The sequence below is a fragment of the Eurytemora carolleeae genome, unplaced genomic scaffold (assembly GCF_000591075.1).
Source record: "Eurytemora carolleeae unplaced genomic scaffold, Eaff_2.0 scaffold56, whole genome shotgun sequence".
Lineage (NCBI taxonomy): Eukaryota > Metazoa > Arthropoda > Copepoda > Calanoida > Temoridae > Eurytemora > Eurytemora carolleeae.
This window is the reverse complement of record NW_019396129.1, coordinates 322671-344902: the sequence shown is the minus strand read 5'-3', so window position 1 is coordinate 344902 and position 22232 is coordinate 322671. Positions and strand designations below refer to the sequence as shown.

Genomic DNA, 22232 nt, shown 5'->3' with positions numbered 1-22232 from the left:
ATCAGTCATTAACCCCTCGACCTCAAAAAAAATTTGAATTAAAGGCCACATGTTTCTCTATTACTCTAGTGGCTTGCTATGCTAAGATGCTGTGATATTAAAGTCATACATTTTGTGAGTAGGTACTTGTTATGGAACCTTGTAGACAAGCCTGCAGGTTTAGTTGAGGTAACCTTAGGTATTTAGTGCAGGTAACCTCATGTTTAGGAGTATATCATCTAGGTTTAGTGAATGAAACCATGTAGTCTTATTGGATGTAGGTTAAAAGAATAGATAAAATCCTTAAGAGTATAGTTGAGGTTATCTTGTGGTTGTAGTGAAGTTGATGAACTGGGAAGGTAAGAGATTAGTAGATGTATGGAGTTAAACATAGGTTTAACAGGAAGTAGATTAATCCTGAGTTGAACAAGAGACAAGAGATTTGAGAACCTTCTCCTAAGCTGAACAAGAGACGACAGAACCTTCTCCTGATCTGAACAAGAGACAAGAGAACGTTCTCAACCGAATAAACTTAGAAGAGAGTTTGCATAGGCCATTGGTTTCACATTAGGGTGAGGTACAGCTGAAATAAAAAAATATTAAAATAGCAAATAAAATTGTTAAAAATGTCATCTTTAAAATTTTCAATATCTGTCTAATTAAAACAAGAAATATTTTTGGGAAATTATGATCAGACTTTTTAAAAACTTGTTAAAATAAAATAATGACCTTCATAAGTGGTATATTTTGGGAGCATTTCCTTCCCATTGAGTACAATAAAGGCTCCTTTGTTCCCCATAGTGTCACAGTAGTTGGGTGCACTGAATACAGTTATACACTTTCCGTCATGGGTCACCTCGTAGCCGAGATCCTGAGTAAAAATAATATTAGATTCATCAATATCTTCCGAGATAGAAAATATCAGATCTGAAAGTTAATCTTTAAATCTAAGATAAGGGCGTACAAATTAACAAGAATTCACTCAAGCAACGCAAATAAAAAGGATAAATTAGATAAGGTTTATAAGGAAGACAGAACTGATAGTTCATCTTTGAAATCTCAGATCCCTATAAATTGAATTCACGGGAGGGAAACTTAGAAAGCAAACGATGTAGATTGCATGCAGAAGTCAAACAAGAAAAAAGTAGAAGATAAAGAGAAAAACAGATGTGGTTAAATAAGCAATGCAAGGAAAATAGATAAGTTAGATAAGGAGCATAAGTAAATAGATAAATAACACCATAAAAAGGAGCAAAAGATAAGTAATATGAGGAAAAGGGAGAAATGAGATAAGAAACACAAGGTAATTTAGGAGCCATTAGATAAGGTAAAAAGGAAAACAGTAACTGGAGAAGTAAAATTAAGGGAAAAAACATCAATTATAATATTAAAGGACATTAAGAAAAAAGGAGAACGCAATCATTCAAAATAAGGAGAAAGCAACTTGATTTGTACTACAAATTAATATATTTAAGGGAAAAAAGGGAAATAAGATGTCCAAATTCCAAGTATTACACAATATTAAAGAAAAATCTTACTAAAAAATAAACCAAGGCCTTGCAATCCAAAAATCAATCAAATTAAGAAAATAAGGATAGAAAGCAAATCACACGAAAATCGAAAATTTAATAATTTTTTTCAATTGACGGATGAATAATGAATATTATGGATAAAAATTCAACACTTAACAATGATCAATTTCTTTCTAGTTCCATAATCTTTATATAATTTATTACTTACCTTGACTTCATGAGATCTGATGATATAATCCAGATTATTGTTCTCTAGAAATCTACGAGTCACGTCTGGACCGAACTGACATCCCACACCACGTTTACTGGGAGATCTGCCGTACATCGGCTTAACAAAAACAATTATATTAAACCTCGATGACAAACCTATTCAGCAAATTCAGAAAACTATGACCCAGTCTCCATAATTCATATATTTTTCACTTTAATTGATAACTGAAAAATCTATGTTTTATAAATATCAGAGAAACTTTGTGAATGTTCGGTTGTGTTTAATTGACATGAAGGTATGGAAGAAAACGTATTTAATTTCATCAGTATAATACCTCTCTGTAGCTCTTATATCATCCAGCTTAATGTCGTCCTTACTGAACAATCCTCCGTGCATGACTAGAACCTGTGATAAACACAGTACATGACTAATAGGGTCGTTTTATCCTTAAAGGGTGTCAATCATTTTTGCAGTTGATATATCGAATTTACAATTATTTATAAGACCAACTGTAATTCCTTGAAAAAAAGCATTAAGTTCAGAAATGCGAGATGAAATTAGCGCCTTACGTTTCTAAATTTTATCAGAAGTATACACGTTATTAATGATTTTGAAATAAAAATGTTTCCCTATCTTAATGATATTTTTCCCATAATAAAGTCCATCTATCATTTAATTTATATCTTTTCCCATAAAAAGTCCTTTTATCATCAAATCATACCGTCTATTTAACCGAACAAATTCAAGAAGGGGAATGATCACAGTGTTCCTAAAGAGCAAAAAAGTTTAACTTGGTATTACGGAGCAAATTCAACTTATTCCTAGTTCTCATGCATGTGGGCGATTGGAAACAAGCTTCCGTCAAATCATATCACTCCGTCCTGGTGAGATATTGGGGTTTTCTTAAAGACACACCCTGTACAGCTGGAGACACATTTTACAGAAAGGTCTGGGAAAAGAAATAAACGGAATAACTTTAACAGAAAAAAGTTATTAAGGATGTAAAATGTGTCTCTAAGTGTACTGGGTGTGTCTTATAAAATCCTCAATATCTCACCAGGACGGAGTGATATGATTTGACGAAAAATTGTTTCCAATCACCCTCACGCATGAGGAATTTTCTCCGAAATACCAAGTTAAACTTTTTTGTTCTTAATGAACACCGTGTGATTGTTACAAGAAATTACAGACCCCCAAATGAATTTATCAATGACAGTAGGTGGCACTGGAGAATAAACAAACATTTAGTACAGCGTCAGTGTCTTAGACACAAGTGCTTTGTTCAGAGAAATTATTGCAGTTTTAAGTGTCTTTTCTTTTCATAATACTATTTTATTAAATGTTCTCGACACTAAACACGAGTTGGAACAGTGTCACACTTGACACCAATGACGTCATGACGTCAAGAATAATTTCCTTAAAGGGAGTGTTCGCAAAAAATGAAAGGGGGTATAGGCTTAATGCGATAAAAAAGCGCTTTTGATCGATACTAATCTTACTTCTATCTGTTGCGTCTATAAGGAGAAAATTGTTAGAAACGACTCACACGGAAGAACGCAGCGCCCATACAAATTCGGAAAGATGCAACATTCAACTCGGATCGTAAACAAATCAATTTAATTCCAAACAAATCATTCAGATATTACAAACAATAGTAATCGGATATTTTTCGACGCATTCATATATAGTTAATATTTCATAATATTTTTGATTTTGTTTTTTTAGATTAATTTTCGCTGGCGCTGGATTTTCGAACATTCCTGGAAAATATGAAAATGTCGTCTTCATTATCAAAAATCCTCGAAACAGGAAAAAATGTAACTCTCAAATCATGAAAAATACAAAATATTATGAAATATCAAAATAATCGATGACTATTGTTTGTAATATCTGGATAATTTGTTGGGAATTAAATAGATTTTTTTACGATCCGAGTTGAATGTTGCATCTTTCTTAATTTGTATGAACACTACGTTCTTCGGTGTGAGTCGTTTTTAACAATTTTCTCCATATAGACGCAACAGATAGAAGTAAGATTAGTAGCGATCAAAAGCGCTTTTTTATCGCATTGAGCCTATACGCCCTTTCATTTTTCGCGAACACTCCCTTTAAAATCACATTGCCACCTAAAGTATGATAAATAATGATCTATTTTAGACAAAAACTTTACACATATTAAAGGGACTGTATAGGAAAAATGAAAGGGGGTATAGGCTGAAAGCTAATCACTTTAGCTCTTGATCGTGACCCATGAAAGCTTTATCTGATGTTCCTGTCTAGAGAAATTGATATAAAACTGTGTTAAAACTATACGAAAGTTCATATATGTAAAATTTAGAAAATTTAAAACTTAAATCACTTGACCAGAACTATCACCAATGGTAGAGCAGTATACTGGTCACGTGTCTCCGCTTGTATCACTTGACCACTTTACTACACTGCCATTGGTGGAATTTCTGGTCAAGCAATACGGACGTATAAATAATATTATGAATTAAATCTATAAAAAATAGAAATAACAAGAATTGGAGTAAACCTAAGTTACAAATAGCTTTCTCTGGGATATCATCGTTTTCAGATTGGTTGCATATTTGCTGAATTTGATCTTTTTAAACCCACTACGTTTATACAAAATTGTAAATATATTAATTTTTGTATAAATTTGACAAAGTTGTAAATCCTCGAGATGGGAACATCAGATATAACTTTCATGGGTCGCGATCGAGAGCTACAGTGATTAGCTTTCAGCCTATACCCCCTTTCATTTTTCCTTTACAGTCCCTTTAATTAGAGGAAAAAATTTTAATTCTGATTTTTATTTTCCCAGATGATATCCAAAGAATTCCAAATGTACCAAAACATAAATATATACCCCTGGTTATCTAGAAGGAAAGACAGACCCTTACCCTTTTATTGATGCAATGACAGAGAGGCAACCAGTTATAAACCTCGGTAAAGAGATCACACATGTTGGCCGAGTACTTGGCCTTCACCTCACCCTCGAACCCGTACATCTTGTTCATGTTTTCACTTAACACAAATAAATCAATCAATTAATCAATCAACCAACGAACCAACCAACCAATCAATCAATTGGTCAATCATTCAGTCAATCAATTGGTCAATCAATTGGTCAATCAATTGGTCAATCAATTGGTCAATCAATTTATCAATCAATATTCAATTACCCAACCAACCAATTAATCCATTAATCAGTCAACAAACCCATCAACCACTCAATCAATTCCTCATATCTGGTTTGGGAAACACGTTATTTACATGGGTGTCCAAATCAGAACGGTACCCTTTAAAACATCATTTGCTATGAGAGGGAAGTTGTTGTTTTCAAAATATTTGTCCTCAGCTGTCTCTGCCACATAAATCCAGAAGTCATTTTGAAATGTAAACCGAAATTAAAATTGATTTATTTTTTAGATAAAAAATAATAAATTATTTAAAGTTTTCTCAGTTATAGATATTAACTTAAAACCCGTTACGCATCGGCTATGTATCTCTTAAAACGAGCACTTAAAATAAGTCCCTAGTCCCCTTAAATAATTTTCTTGTAAAACGCACAGGGCAAGATTTATTTTAAATAAACTTGTTAACTAACCTTTCATGGTTTCCTCTAGACATAAAGAAATGGTTTGGATAAAGGAGTTTGAACCCGAAAAGGACAAAAATACACTCGACACTGAACGATCCTCTGCAATAAAGTAAGGTTAATGGGAATTTCTATTAATAATTGTTACAAAAAGGGATTTTAATAATATTTTAATGTTTAGATTAATGAAACTTAAACTTTAAAAGCTTTTTTATTCCATCAATGCATAAAAAAATAATTTCGAACATGCTAAAATGTTGAGAATCCCGGAAAAATTAGCCTCTTGGAAGAATCGAAAAAAAAGATAATGGAATACAATTAAAAATTATATCTAAAAATATGAAATATGAAATATTTTTATCACAATTTATCAAAATAAAACTAAGAAAGACAACTAAAAAAATGGCTTCAAAAACAACTGAAAATGTCTACGACTTCTGTAAACATTTAGATGAATGCCTACCTGTCTACAAAGTCACCGTTGAAAAGGTAAGGATTGTCATGTCCCGGAAGTCCATTAAGCTTGAATATATTTAGCAGATCAAAGAACTGACCGTGAATATCTCCGCATACGGTAAACTTACCATCTAGAGTACATAATTTCATTAGGAGCTAAAATATTATGTACTGTACCGTAATTAACTGACATATTTTGTACTATACCGTAATTAACTAAAATTGTATGTACTGTACCATCATTAACTAAAATGTTATGTACTGTATCGTCAAGACTGAAATATTATGTTCTGTACCGTCAGGAACTGAAATATCGTGAACTGTATCGTCAGAAACTATATCATTATGTACTGTACAGTCAGGAACTAAAAGTTTATGTACTGTACCGTCAGGAACTGAAATTGTATGTCTTGTACTATCAGGAACTAAAATGTCATGTACAGTACCGTCAGAAACTTAAATAATATGTACTGTACCGTCAGGAACTGAAATATCTACTAAGGTAGGTTGACTACTGAAATACTGGTTGATGTCCAGTAGGATTTGGAACGCGTATTTTCTGTGTAGTTTTCCTTGGTTCTTGTAGCACTCCATCAAATCCTAAAAAATCTCAGTTAAGATTTTTCAACAATGCCTTCTTTTATTTATAAAATTTCTCCGATAGGGGAAACTTAATTTTTAAAGATAGATAATTAACGTTTTTATTAGTGTACATAGTACGCATGTAAAAAAAAATTCTTTTCCCAAAATCTAAAATTTACTTAAATTCTATTGTTAGTTATTATAGAAGTGGGGAAGGGATCTAAAATATTATTATTATTGACCTGCATAAACTGTAGAGTAACCTTGCCATCTTGTAGCTTAGGACCATCATACTTGTCTTCCACCTGCATACTCTCAACATCTATACTATCCGCAACAGATACCTTGTTCTCCTCAACAGCTATCGCTTTCTAGATAATCCATCACATTTTTACCAGAAAATTGGTTTAAAAAGAAAAAAAATATTTTATTCGCAAGGATATGAAAAATAATATTAATCAGCCTTAATACAAAAAAATAGCAACTTATCAAAAATTATAAAACAAAAAAATTCAAACAAGAATTCTAGCATTTTTACTCTGTTGAAGAATAAGCCTTAAAGTAATTCTATTCATTTGTTGAGAAAATCTTTGATTAAATACTTTGCAAGCTTAAGTCCTGTTAATAATAATAATAATGTATACCTGGAAAGCCATCTGTTGAACAATTTTCTTACATTCTGTAAACTTTAACTTTGCATCTTTATCTGTAGGTCTATGCTTGTATATTCCTATAAAAATAAATACAGGTTTTAACATCGACATTAATAAATATAATATTTTATATATGAGAACCATTAACAATGATTGTTCACATTATTAACAGTTACAGGGAGGTACCGGAAATTTAACTTAAATCATAGGACCCGGAATTAAGTGACAGTTAATCAGACGACATCACATATATATCTTGCAATTTTAAATGCTCAAAAAAAAGGCAGCCCACATTTAGGAATTAGCATGACTTTGGCTATTTATTGATTATCGTTTCATCAATAATATTTGTGAAATTAGATTGTAAAGTCGTCTAATGAATTTTAAATTAATTTCTGGTCTTCCTGATTAGGACTATATACCAAGGGTTCCCCAGACCAAAATTGATGGTTGAGTAAAAACAAATTTAATTTAAAAATCTCCCCCTTCCCCAGAGATTTTCCTAGAAAAATATACCCACGTGAGAAACAAAATAAACACAAAGGAAAAAACAGAGAAGTTATCAGAAATAAAAAAAAACATACCTTCGTAATCTTTAAGAGCCAGTTTGTATTTTCCTAAACATCAAAATTCCTTTAATTTAATCTATAAGTAAATTTGGCTTGTCTGTCTGTTTGTTTGTTTGTATCCAATAAACGTCAAAACGGCTGAACCGATCGGGCCCAAATTTTGTGTGGGACCTCATGTGACCCCAGTGAAGATTCATAAACGATAAAAATAAAAAAATAAACTTATTATTTATTTTTGTAAAATTTTCAAATTACGTGAAAAAATATTTTGAAATCCGCAAACTTTTTTTTATTTTATACTGTACAAAGAGAAGATGCTAACAGATAAAGCCACAATTAAAAGTTGAAAAAGAAGATGGGCGCAAAGCCAAGTTCTTTAAATTTAAGCAAATTCTTAGAAATAAAAAGTTTAATAACTTATATTTTCAATCGACATATCAACATTTAAACATCAAATTTTTTAATTTGTCTCTTTGATATTTACCTAACGACATGTAAGCACTTGCTCTCCGATAATACCCTTTCAAATAATTCTTGTCAACCTCGATAGCTTTGGACGCGTCTGTGAGAGCGTATCCAAAACATTCTGTTCGAAGATAGGAGATAGAACGGTTAGCATAGAATACGGCATTATTAGGGTTCAACTCAATTGCCTATAAAAATCTATGTTTAAGCTTTTCCATCACCAAACTTTTCTAAATCCTGAAAATACTGTTGAAAATCTTTGCATATATCTATAAAAAGAGAATTTTTGAAAAGTTTCTGAGATTCAGCTCAGTTTTGAGACCAAGTTATCAATACTATTATATCTTTAGGGATAGGTCAAGAATTTTAGTCTGAACATGATAATATTTACAATTGGAACCAAGAAACAAAATTGCAGACCGTACTTTATTTGAATAAGAAATGGAGTACCGTCTGCAAAGCATGTATATTGTATAATCATATGGTAGGGCGGGCCGCGTCAGTTGACTGGAAGTGTAGAAGTAATTTTAAATGAGCCTCTATATATAAAGTGATATGTTCAATTCACAACGGTACTGTTTCAACTTATGTATCCGATCTAAAATGAAAAAACGTTTTATAACTAAAAAGTTGATCGTTTTCAATTGTGGGGTCTGTCCTAGAGAACGAATTTTGGACCCCCCCCCCCCTCCTTCACTTAAGTTCATGACCAAGATTTAAATTATTTTCAACAAAAAAAATATTTATTTTGTATTATTGTACATGACCATTTATTTTTCAGCAAATTTATTATTATTTATTTTTTTGTTATTTAGGGTTAGGTTAGGTTAAGACACTTTCTGCGCCGAGCGCAGCGGCTAGGATGTGCTATGGGGCCGAGCGCTGCGGCCACGGGTTAGGATAGTTAAGACACTTTCTGGGCCGAGCGCTGCGGCTAAGACAGGCTAGGGGGCCGAGCGCTGCGGCNACTTACAATGTAAAAAAGGGTCCAAAAATCGTTCTCTAGGAATATACCAACAGTAACTTCCGGTTTGAGCAGCATAAACAATGAAGGAAAATGTCAGAATTCATCAAGTTATACAACATAAATTCCTCAGATAGTGATTTGGAGGTTACCGTTGGGACTCGGACATACCCCTTCATTTCATCTCACGGGAAGGTCTCTAACTTGAATGCCAACAAGTCGACTACATTATGTTAGAAAAACAACAATAAAGATTTTAACAAGAAATCAAAATAGAAATTAAAATAATCCATTTTTAGCAAATCTGAGATGTTCACAAGTTCGCGAGCCCCGGTTTAAATATTCGAGTCTGACCGTCCAAAACCGCTCTTGATGTAGCGATCGCTTTTAATTATATCCCCAATCCAAAAATGTTTCATAATTTCTAACCTTGGTGTACAGTTCTATCGCTTGACCATAATGTTCAGCTTTAAACTGCTCGTTCGCGTCATTCTTGAACTGTTCGGCCTTTTCTTTACTGTCGTCGGATACACCACCAGATTCAGCCATTTATCTTGGAAAATATACCTATGTTTATAAATTAAATTATATGATGATTTAAATGAAAAACTTGTACTAGATATCAAACAAAAGCACAAAGAAATCCAAACATAAAGCTGCTAAAATTATCCGGAGAAAATCCCCACATGAAATGCGCGAAGACCGCGCAATATTAAAATTATTCTAGATTAAGGTTTGGACTCAAGTTTTACTTATCAACCGAACTATGTCTGATGATGTAGTGTCGATCGCACTTATGCTCATGACAAACTTTTCTCATGTATTTTAGTTTGTCATGGGCACGGATCACAACTTACTTTTTATAATTCCTGTCATGGTTCGAACGAACATTTTGTTAAATTTAACATTAAGATAAAATGTTAACATAAAAAAATCTAGGGGGGTCAAATTTGCACGAAGCAAATTTTTTTTTCGATCCCCTATAATCCATCCCAAGAAACTCCTACGGGGGGGGGGGGGGTAAAGTTGTAAATTCAAAACATTTCACTTATTGATCAGACATAAGTATGTTACTTTACTTTAAATGTACACAAACAGCTTCCATTACCTTAAAAGTACTACTTTATCTCTCCTTTTAACTAAATTATAGCAGAAAAAAAAAAATTCTGAACACCCAACTATTTTTTATGTTCTTCACTTTTCAATTTAAGATTTGAAGTGTGATAGCTCTGAGTTCTAGGGGGGGGGGGGGCTACGCTCCCCTTCACAGGTCTAGGGGAGACCCTGACCCCTTTATACGCCCCTAAATGTTCAAGCTTCCACAAAAAAGTAACCTCGTTCTTATATTTGCATTAAATTATTTTTATCAATAAAATTTAGTGTGTTCGTGCAATTTCTGGTGTCGGAAGAGGGGAGGAAGGCAACTCGCCCCCGTTTGACATCCGACCCGCAGATGACGTCACAAAACGTGTTTTCGGCATACACTTACCCCTATGTCGTCCGACCCGCACCCATTGGCCTGCGGCAAAATGTCTTAATAATTGTAAAGGCAATTATTTTGTCTGAAAATATTTTTTTTTCTTTTAGGCTGCGTCAGTCAGGCAACTGGTTTTATTTAAAATTTGAAATTTTTAAAATATAAATTTTTATTAATTTTAAAACAAATTAACCCTTTTTTGGATTATAGCATATTCTTTTACTGAATCGCACACCAAAATGCGAGATTTTATTTAAGCAATGATTTTTATCTTGACGTGTTTCAAATATTTGTTTGAGTAGATTATTGTCAGCGAGTATATATCTGAATAAAGAGTAAATTGCGAGAAACCGCATTTATTACCATGGGATGTTCAACCTCGGTGCACTCATGAAAACTGCAATCTCATATACAAAAATATTATATTTTCAGGAAGAAAATGACTTGGTCCTCAAATGTATTAGAGCAACAATGTTTACTTTTTCATTTTTAGCCTTTTTCGGACGCATGCAAAATATGAACTTTTTGAAAATTCTACGATAAAAGTCGTCTTTACAAAGCTTATAAAAGTTTTAAAAGAAATACTAGGTTTTTTGACTATTATGTGCATATTTTGGGATTAAAGCTTGGATATAATCTAATATGATATGGGACACTCTGTATTATCTAAAAATCTTCTGAATACAAATGCGGGTCGGATAATATACATGTATAAGTTACATAAACAGCGCAAGGCTGCAAATGCTATCTACACTAAAATGTTGTTTGAATTTCAAAACTGTCGCTGATTTCAGCGGGTAGATGTGCTAATGTTACTAGCAAAAAATATCATGAATAAGTTATTATATGATAGATACCATAACGTCTTTATAAAGCTGGGATGGCGGAGATGGCATATTTAATGTGGGGGGGGGGGGGGGCTGCCTTGTAATTGTAATTCTGAAAAATATACACCCATGAAGTACAATAAACTAGGTACCAACATATCACAAAAGCAAACCCTCAAACATCAACTGAAAGTAGATATACTATACTCGATACCTTTCTAGATTCAGATTTTGCCACGAACTAGTAATTAACCCTCGCACCAGTCAACAAAATAAAAACATTAATTAATAATCTGAAAAAAAACATGAAATAAAAATCGCAAAAAAAAACATACAAATTACAAGTTTTATGTTTATTGAGAATATGACAAAAAACTTAACTTTTCCTTTTTTCCAAACTTTTCAAATGCAATAGACGCAAGTAAAAGAACAAACATCATTTAAGGTTTAAATTAAACTTAGAAAAAAAAACAGGTTTGCGTCAACAGAACTACAAAAATTGCGACAATAAGAACTACAATGTAAACGAAAAAAAATTTATTCCGGACAGTTCATAGAATAATGTGCAGATGGGGCAGCCTTTTGTTATGCAGAAGATTAAATTTCACCAACTCTGTTTTTGTTCCTTAATAACTCCGCCGTCGGAAACGAATTCGGCGGCAAAATATTCCGATGATAACGTTAACTTCGCCACCGGATTCAATGTTTAAAAAAAAATATTATTATTTCTTGAGTTCCTTCTTGACCCGCTTGGCGGGAGTTGACCCGTCTGTCTCATCCTTAACCTCCTCCTTTAACCGGAGACCACCGTGCTCCCAGGCCTCTGGGGTATACCAGGTCCGCTCCTGGAATACAACATAATCAAATAAAATAAAAACAAGATTTAAAATAATATAACGCCCAAAATCAGTGAAAAAAACTTTTGTAGATTGTTTATCGACTAGTTAAAAGTATTATGGATCCGGACCCACATTGAAAAAAAAAATCCGGATCCCATATACTTATCTTTAAACTTTGCTGATTTTTTTTACTAACTTAGAATGAAAAAAAATCTTCCTTTTACACTTAAACTTTATGAACCATTAAGAGATTAGAAAAATTTGGATAATCTCTGAATAATCTCTCGCTTTATATAAGTTGAGATTTGTTTTTTGAGAGCAACCAATTTTTCATACAGGTTTTGCTTCATATTTTACCCTTTGGATCAGCGGATCCGTTCATATCTAACGAATCTGGATCCAGGAAGCCAAATTGATGTGAATCCATGCAACGGATCCGGATCGTAAGCGCTATAATTTAGGAAAGATGGGGGGGGGGGACTCACCGCAATAGTTTTCTGTGTAACCTTCGTCTTCTCATCCTTTATGTCCTCCTCAGTTGCCTAAAAAATCATAATAAAAGAGAAAGAAATTCAGTATTTTCTAGAAGTATGTAAAATTTAATCTCATGCGATCCCGGAAGATCCATTTTAGTTTTGTCTGTGCAAAAATTAATTAAAATGGAAAAAAACCCTTTTTTTCTATTAATATATATATTTTTCAAAATTGTATAATTTATAGTTAACTTTCGTAATTATTGAGCATAAACCTTAAACAAGAAAGTATATTTTCTCGTTTTGAAATAGAAAATATCTTCCGCATTACTACTTATATAACGGTTTAAAGGATATAGTATATCGGACGTTTAGCCCTTTCAATGGAGGGGTACTTTAAATTTCGACTACAATTCCTTTAAGACAGGGGTGATAATTTTCCTGAAAATAATTTTCACCCCCCCCCCCCTCCTTTTGGAAATCATTTTTAGATGATTTTTAGGGGGAAATAAATAAGTTTAGGGTAAAAAGTTCGAAAAGTATAAAAAAGGTTTGAAAAGGAATTTTTTCATCTACCCCACCCCCTGATCTTCAAAAAATCCTCCCCTCCCCGGGGAGTGTGATTGTTAAAAATATACATCACTGCTTAAAAATCAATCGATATCGGTGAATCATAATTATTTAACTTATTTTTGAGATGAAAATGCGCGATTTTTTTCAAGAAAACTTCGCCGAGCGGGTTGTTATCTAACACAATTGTCCCAAGGGACGTTGAGTTACTTATCGTCCCTCTGTGGAGGGAATCATATGCATAGGTGGGTAATATTGGTCAAAAGGCGGTAAAAATATAAATTTATTTACCTCCGCAGCTCTAAATGTGTCTAATACTTCACGTTTCCCCTGAGCTCTCTTTCCGTTAAATGATCTCTTGTTACCTAAAATGAAGTAAACTTTAATGCCAGGAAAAGGTCAAATAGATCTACTATTTAGGAACATTCAACATTCAATACAAAAAATAGTCATTTTTGCGAGCTCAAAAAGTTTTTATTTGTTTCAGATGAGAAAAAATTGAAAGTCACATTTTAGACAAACTATTTGAAAAAGAAAATTATGAACATTTCGTGCATTCTTGATCAAAGCTTTTACGGACACCTTGTGAATCGGGCATGGCCTCTCTATAAACGAAGTCACTAGAAATTATGACTAAAGTCCAAATAAAATTGATAATTAAGTATTACCTCCGCCGTACTCTCGTTTCCAGTCATTGAACTGTTCTTTGCTCTGTATGTACTGTACGTTAGCCCAGTCGTAGTTTACCTGTCCTCTCGACCTACTCAAGATATCCTAAACATATTCAATTAAAGGGACTGTACATAGTTGACTTGTCCTCTCGACCTACTCAAGATATCCTAAACATATCTAATTAAAGGGACTGTCTGTACGTAGTTGACCTGTCCTCTCGACCTACTCAAGATATCCTAAACCTATTCAATTAAAGGGACTGTACGTAGTTTACTTGTCCTCTCGACCTACTCAAGATATCCTAAACATATTTAATTAAAGGGACTGTACGTAGTTTACTTGTCCTCTCGATCAACTCAAGATATCCTAACATATATAATTAAAGGGAATGTACGTAGCTGACTTGTCCTCTCGACCTACTCAAGATATCCTAAACATATCTAATAAAGGGACTGTACGTTGTTGACTTGTCCTCTCGACCTACTCAAGATATCCTAAACATATTTAATTAAAGGGACTGTACGTAGTTGACATGTCCTCTAGACCTACTCAAGATATCCTAAAAATATCTAATTAAAGGGACTGTACGTAGTTTACTTGTCCTCTCGACCAACTCAAGATATCCTAACATATATAATTAAAGGGATTGTTCAGGGTTTAACTTACACTTTATAAAAACAAAAATCCCTTTTTAATAATCACAATCTAACATTTGCTAATGAAAATAATTAACAGAAAACGAAAAAGCACAGTTAAAAACTGTTGAATAATTTTATGATTGATCTAAAAAGGATTAGACTTAAATGGACTTTGTAAGCGTAATTTAGAAAGACCCTCCATGCAAAGATGGGAATGTCCGCTTTACAACGAAACACTTAAAAGCTTTGTCGGATTAATTATGAACTAGATATGCAAGATTTTGTTTAGTCTCATTTGCGGGTCACTTGTACATTTCTTGCATGTAAAAAACAATGAAAAATTTCACAGAAATATCACTTTTAGAGTCAGAGAAACGACGATATCTTCCACATTTCTGCTCAAATTAAGGTTTTAATGGTATCGTTGTAAATCTGCCATTGCCATCTTTGAAATGGAGTGTCACTTACAGTTCCCTTTAGCAAAATGATGATTAATTTACTGAAAGATAGATAATTGATTTATTGCTCAATAATTTAATGTTTACCTTGAACTCTTGTACTTTTCTAGTTAGTTTTCCCTCCAGCGCTAGTTCCATGTAGTAGAATGTGAAATTCCCCTTGGGCATCTCGTAACTGGGGGCAATACTACCCTGGCCCCCGGGCATCAAGGTAGGGTGGGGGGTCTTAGGCCAAGCTCCAGCAACTACTATAATAGCCTGAAAACATAATTTGCATGGATGTGTGTTTGTTGTCTGTGTCCTATAAACGTCAAAACAGATCGGGCTCCAAACACGTTGGCAACTCACATGAGCCCGGAGAAGGTTTATGGATGGTTAAAGATTACAAATGTCCAGAAAAAAATGTCGACAATTATTAATTTTTAAAATGTGAAAATTTAAAAACACAAATCCGCAAAACATGAGTTACAAAGAAAAATGACAGCTTGAAGAACAACGTTTACCAGCTAAAGTTGTTACTAGGAAAGCCTAGCTCAGAAAGTTTTCCTTTACATTAAAACGTGGATGTGTTAGTTTTAAGTTACAGGAAAGATAAAATTGACCCTGATTCAGTTTCAAATATCACATTTTCATTGAACTAAATTAGTTTTTTTTTCGCCGAAAAATGTTTTCAATGAATTCTCCTTTAATTGAATATATTACAAATATATTTAAAAATTGACCCAGAGGAACTAGTTTCTTTTACAATCTTAATCTATTTTTCGGCTCTTGCATTCTGATGTCTTATTTGTATTCTACGAACCTGATATTCGATATTCTTGACTCCAACAACATGAACCCTCCTTGCATCTATACCATACATACTACCCAGTATTCTACTGAACTGATATTCGATATTCTTGACTTATACAACATGAACCCTCCTTGCATCTACAGAAACTATACATACTACCCAATATTCTACTGACCTGATATTCGATATTCTTGACTCCTACAATATGAACCCTCCTATACTATACATACTACCCAGTATTCTACAGACCTGATATTCGATATTCTTGACTTATACAACATGAACCCTCCTTGCATCTATACTATACATCCTACCCAGTATTCTACTGACCTGATATTCGATATTTTTGACTCATACAACATGAACCCTCCTTGCATCTATACTATACATACTACCCAACCCAATATTCTACTGACCTGATATTCGATATTCTTGACTCTTACAANGAGGACGACCTCAATACCTCTCTTGCCAAATGTTGCCTATGGGCTCTGCCCTTCGCACGGTGCCTCTTACTGGGCTTACCCATCTGGGGGTTTATAGAAGGAAAATATCTATTAGATTGACTCCTTGCATCTATACTTTACATCCTACCCAGTATTCTACTGACCTGATATTCGATATTCTTGACTCCTACAACATGAACCCTCCTTGCATCTACAGATACTATACATCCTACTGACCTGATATTCGATATTTTTGACTCCTACAACATGAACCCTCCTTGCATCAACAGATACTATACATCCTACCGGAAGAGCCGTCTTAGCTGGTTTCCTGTACTCCTGAATTAGTCAGAAGGGTTGAATATACGATTAAAGGGGGTGGGGACTTAGGACTGTAGATGTAATTTATAGAGTGGCATGTCCGATTCATATAAACTAAACACAGTTATCTGAGTAATAAGAGGAAGATATCTTCGTTTTTCTTTCTAAAAAATGGTAAATTTTTTACAATTTTCTTGTTTGTGTCTGCACTTTTGAAGAGAAACCACAATAAAAAACATGAAATTTTTGGATAGTAAAATATGGACTTGTTATCCAATCTTTATCAAACAAAGGTTAGGGTAGCCTAGTGAATCGGACATAACACAAGAAGGCTCATTTGAAAGTAAATCTAAAATCCTTCTTACATTAAAATCAGAATGATTGTTTATATTGCGCCAACGCAGTGTCAGTATAATAAAAATTTACATTTTCTTATCACCTTGACTTCTTTCTTGAAGATCCTGACATCATCTGTGTGGAAGAAAATGTTGATTTTCTTATCCTTCTCGTCCTTGTACTCAATGATACCCATGTTCTCGTTCAAGTATCCGGCCACCTCCCCCTTCACCCGGACAAACGCAGCTCTGAGGAAGACCTCCCCCCTGAGGTAAAGCATAAAGGTGGCCCTGTGCTCCTCCAGTTTCTTCTTGTACTCCTCGTCGGCCACCTTCTTCAACACGTTGTCGGGTCTAGTCTCTCCCGTCCATACGGCCACTGCTTGATGAATAACCTGGAGTAAATCATATATCATATATCATGGATCATGGATCATGCATCATGGATCATAGATCATGGATCATGGATACAGGATCATGGATACAGGATCATGTATCATGTATCATGTATCATGTATCATGTATCATGTATCATGTATCATGTATCATGTATCATGTATCATGTATCATGTATCATGTATCATGTATCATGTATCATGTATCATGTATCATGTATCATGTATCATGTATCATGTATCATGTATCATGTATCATGTATCATGTATCATGTATCATGTATCATGTATCATGTATCATGTATCATGTATCATGTATCATGTATCATGTATCATGTATCATGTATCATGTATCATGTATCATGTATCATGTATCATGTATCATGTATCATGTATCATGTATCATGTATCATGTATCATGTATCATGTATCATGTATCATGTATCATGTATCATGTATCATGTATCATGTATCATGTATCATGTATCATGTATCATGTATCATGTATCATGTATCATGTATCATGTATCATGTATCATGTATCATGTATCATGTATCATGTATCATGTATCATGTATCATGTATCATGTATCATGTATCATGTATCATGTATCATGTATCATGTATCATGTATNTATAACTGGATTTTGCGATAAAAAATTCAATTTTTGCAAATTTGCAAATTTTTTTTTGCAGATTCTAAAAGTAGAGCACAAGAGCTTTCCAATGATGTATCATTTGTCATATTTGAACATCAAACATGGGATTTAGAGGGGGGGTCAAATTGACCCCCCCCCCAGCATATCCTGGTTTTCAAGTATCCCAGCAGGGAAAGGGGTTAAACAAAATACTATACTAAGATAGGAAAAACAATTAAATCTTCATTTACATAAAAATGTTACACAGTACACACTATGATAATTTATTTCAATACTTAACTAACTTATGACCAGGAGAGAATATTTCTGATTATATAAAATTACTTGAAAATATAACCTTGTCTTCGCTGAGGTCTTTGTACTCTTCTCCTTTGAATGTTCTGTCGTAGAACTTGATTTCTGTTCCTGTCGGTAGCTTTTTCCTAAATATTTTAAAAGTAAATATTTGCCCATATGAAGTTAAAAATCTCAAGGGGTGTTTATTTTATTATGAAATCCCCCCCCCGTGTTAAACATGTTTGAGATAGGATTAAAAACTATCCGACTATCTCCAACTTGACATATTTGTCCCTAGTGCATAAAAAAAATTCTTGAATTAATTTACCCCTGAAAAATCAGCTAGCACTAAATTCAATAATGCGCATGTCTCCGGCTCAGCTGACCAGTAAATCAATCAATTAATCAGTCACTCAGTAAATCAGTCGGTCGGTTTAGTGAGATAGAATACCTGGTGGTGGAAAGATCATTCTGAACGTTTTCCAACCAAACACTGGAAAGATGGAACAGCACTAAACCGTAATCTTTACTTAAGATCATGGCTAGACCTTCAGATTCTATATATTCCTAAAATATGTTTATATTTATACTAGGATGGAACAGAATCAGACCGTAATCTTTACTTAAGATCATTGCTGGACCTTCAGATTCTATATATTCCTAAAATATGATTAAATTAAACACTAGGATGGAACAGAATCAGACCGTAATCTTTACTTAAGATCATTGCTGGACCTTCAGATTCTATATATTCCTAAAATATGATTAAATTAAACACTAGGATGGAATAGAATCAAACCGTAATCTTTACTTAAGATCACAGCTAGACCTTCATATTCTATATATTCCTAAAATATTATTTATTTAAGAATAAAAATTAAATATTTGTTTGAATGAGTTATTTTAATAGTTGATCGAAAATAGAAAATCTGTAAAAATGGTGAAGAAAATTTTAACAATGTAAAAAAAATTAAAAAGTATAAACACTGATATTTAAGTCATATCAAATAAAGCTTTTAAGTAGTGCCTAAGATCCGGAACCGCAGATCCGCAAGATTTTGGCTTCCTGGATTCGGATCCGCAAAAATATGCGGATTCACTGATCCGGATCCGAGGGGAAAAATATCAAACAAAAACTGCAGCAAAAAAAATTGAATCTCAAAACTATTGAAAAAAAGAGATTAAAAAAATTTCCTGATTTTTGAAAAAAAAAGATTATAAAAATTTCCTGATTTCTGAATGCTTGATAAAGTTTTGCATAAAAATAAGCGAAAAATAAAGACAAAATCTTAGAAACTTCTGTTTTGTAAAAAAAATCTATCAATTTTAAAGGAATAACCTGGATCCAGATCCATTTTTTTGCGGATCCGGATCCGCATCAAAATTAAATAGATCCTAAGCACTGCTTTTAAGGGTACCAATGCTTAGGATCCATTTAATTTTGATGCGGATCCAGATCCGCACTGGAAAAAATGGATCCGGACCCAAGTCATTTCTTTAAGATTTACTGAATTGTTTTTACAAAAAATAATTTTCAAATTTTTGTTTTATTTTTTTCGCTTATTTTTATCCTAATACTTGATGAACCATTCAGAAATGAGGAAATTTTTATAATCTCTCTTTTTCTTAGAAGTTCAGATTTGGGTTGTAGGTGTAAAAAAGTTTTTTTTGCAGTTTTTGGTTAATATTTTACCCTTTAGATCCGGATCCAGGAAGCCAAAATCTTGCGGATCTGGATCCTAAGCACTGAATGGTACCATTGTTTATAGGGCATTACCATCTTTATATGGAGGGTCCCTTACAATTACGCTTTAAGTCCCTTAAAAAAAACCAAGTTTCTTCCTCCGACATGACTTACAGAATTGTTTTATTTTTAAAATTAAAATTTGTCGAATTTTACCTTGACGAATCCAGATTTCTCTTTGAGATTAACTCCGCCAGTTCCTGTTCCAGTGATCTCAATATCTTCGGTGATCTGAGAAGAGATCAATTAATTTGAATACTGATCTCTTTACATTAGAAAATAATGCAATAAATATAATTTTAGGATACCCCCCCCCCCCCGACCGGGGAAAGATTTTCGCTGCTGGGGAGGATGGGGGGGATAAATTGAAAAATTTGAGATCAACTGGAAAGTTTGTCCACCCTTTTGACCACAAAATCTCAATTACTTTCAAAGATCTTCGCGCACACAAATATCTAAGGGAAACTTAAACAAATATAAAAATACCTGTATGAGATTTTAAATGAATTGATCTGGCAGAAAAGCATGATTATAGTTCTTAGCTGGTTTTCTTTTATTAATGTCTTTGAAAATAATCGATTGACTATTACAAGATTTTAAAATAATATATTTATTTTATAATTAAAAGGACTGATCTCAAATAATCGATTGACTATTACAAGGTGTTAAAATAATATATCATTTTATAATTAAAAGGACTGATCTCAAATAATCGATTGACTATTACAAGGTGTTAAAATAATATATCATTTTATAATTAAAAGGACTGATCTCAAATAATCGATTGACTATTACAAGGTTTTAAAATAATATATCATTTTATAATTAAAAGGACTGATCTCAAATAATATATTTATTCTATAATTAAAAGGACTGATCTCAAATAATATATTTATTTTATAATTAAAAGGACTGATCTCAAATGAGAAAGATGAGAAGTTCACACATATAGCTTATGTAAGTGTTTTCAATTTTCAGATAACCCTCATTTGAATATTATTTTTGTAGATAAGTTTTCTAGAAAAATTTGCTAAATCTTTGTTAATCGCTGATGGTTTTAAGTAAAGATCAGCTCATTTCAAGTTGACTATTCACTTTAGAAAATATTAAAATGTATATTATTTACCTCGACCTCCTCTACTATTCTCTCAGTAACTGGCGGCCTCTTGAGAACAATCAGAGCTACGTCATCATCCTCGTTCTCATCATCACTGCTCAACATGATCTCCTCCATCTCCTCCTCCTCCATCTCCACCTCCTCCACCTCGCCCACCTGGAATCAGAAGTATGATTTTAATTTTTAATTTTTATCTTTTTTAATTTTTTTATAGTTGAAATGCGATTATGGGGCGTAGGAATATACCTTTTTTTGTTCAATAAAAGGGGTCTGTCCTAGTGAACGATTTTTGGACCCCCCACCCCAGCACTCGCCCCTCCTATCAATTTTGTACATGACCAAATTAGTATTTATTTAGCATTATTTAGGGTTAGGTTAGGTTAAGATTCTTTCTGGGCCGAGCGCTGAGGCCACGGTTTAGGTTAGTTGAGATACTTTCTGGGCCGAGCGCTGCGGCCACGGGTTAGGTTACGTTAAGACTCTTTCTGTGAGATCCAAAAATCGTTCACTAGGAAATTACCATAATATTCGTAAATGTTACCGTATCCACTACTTTCATTTCGGCAGCAGGTTTTCCATTGGCCGCCGCTTTTTTCACAGGGGTCTTACGTGCCACCATTCTAGAAAACTACCTCTCTGAAAAGAAGTTCTCCCTTATTTCTTTAGCATAACCTCTTTCTTCACTTAAGCTTAAATTACTTACCATTTTGTTAATTAAATTTTTTAAACCCATATTTATTATTGAAACCAAAAGTTAGAATTAAGTTTGAAAAAATAACGTTTTTTTACAAATATAAATATATTTGTCGTCGAAAAGACAGATGTTTCAGATGTTTATCACAAACAATTTGTTACATTACACTGTATTATCGGTCTTACTCTTCGGTGTAGTACCAGCTTGCCCGGCATTAAAACCGGTTTTTAATCGTCTTCGTTTATTTACAATTCAATCGATCAATCACGAATCAATCCAAACCTTAGTTTTAATTTTCTATAATTTTTCACAAGATTAAACTGCTCCTAAAAGTTTGTACATATTACATCTTTAAAAAGAAACCTTTCCATCAAGATTGTCAAACCTCTTTCCGTTCACAGAATTCAAAGTTCTTTTTAAAAAAAAAAGTTCAAACCAAATTTCCTTCTCAACTTTCCTCTCCTCTGTGACGTCATGAACCCC

General features: G+C 33.3%; 2 protein-coding genes across 2 annotated transcripts; both read right to left on the bottom strand.

Annotated features, from left to right (window-relative positions):
- Positions 1-109: 109 nt before the first annotated feature.
- On the bottom strand, positions 110-11630 carry LOC111695823 (serine/threonine-protein phosphatase 5). Its single transcript, XM_023465270.1, has 14 exons — positions 11534-11630; positions 9445-9568; positions 8071-8239; positions 7602-7634; positions 7009-7094; positions 6607-6735; positions 6259-6382; positions 5790-5913; positions 5336-5428; positions 4629-4752; positions 2001-2127; positions 1720-1841; positions 709-850; positions 110-562 (listed from the first exon to the last, which is right to left on the bottom strand). Exons 2-14 carry the CDS (start codon positions 9562-9564, stop codon positions 498-500), a joined length of 1458 nt encoding a protein of 485 aa, XP_023321038.1. The 5' UTR covers positions 9565-9568; positions 11534-11630; the 3' UTR covers positions 110-497.
- A 211-nt stretch (positions 11631-11841) lies between these two features.
- LOC111695821 (uncharacterized) lies at positions 11842-21714 on the bottom strand. Its single transcript, XM_023465266.1, has 12 exons — positions 21597-21714; positions 21065-21211; positions 20095-20169; positions 18646-18761; positions 18256-18340; positions 16969-17259; positions 16446-16547; positions 15057-15227; positions 13870-13975; positions 13493-13566; positions 12644-12700; positions 11842-12164 (listed from the first exon to the last, which is right to left on the bottom strand). Exons 1-12 carry the CDS (start codon positions 21672-21674, stop codon positions 12042-12044), a joined length of 1425 nt encoding a protein of 474 aa, XP_023321034.1. The 5' UTR covers positions 21675-21714; the 3' UTR covers positions 11842-12041.
- Positions 21715-22232: the final 518 nt, after the last annotated feature.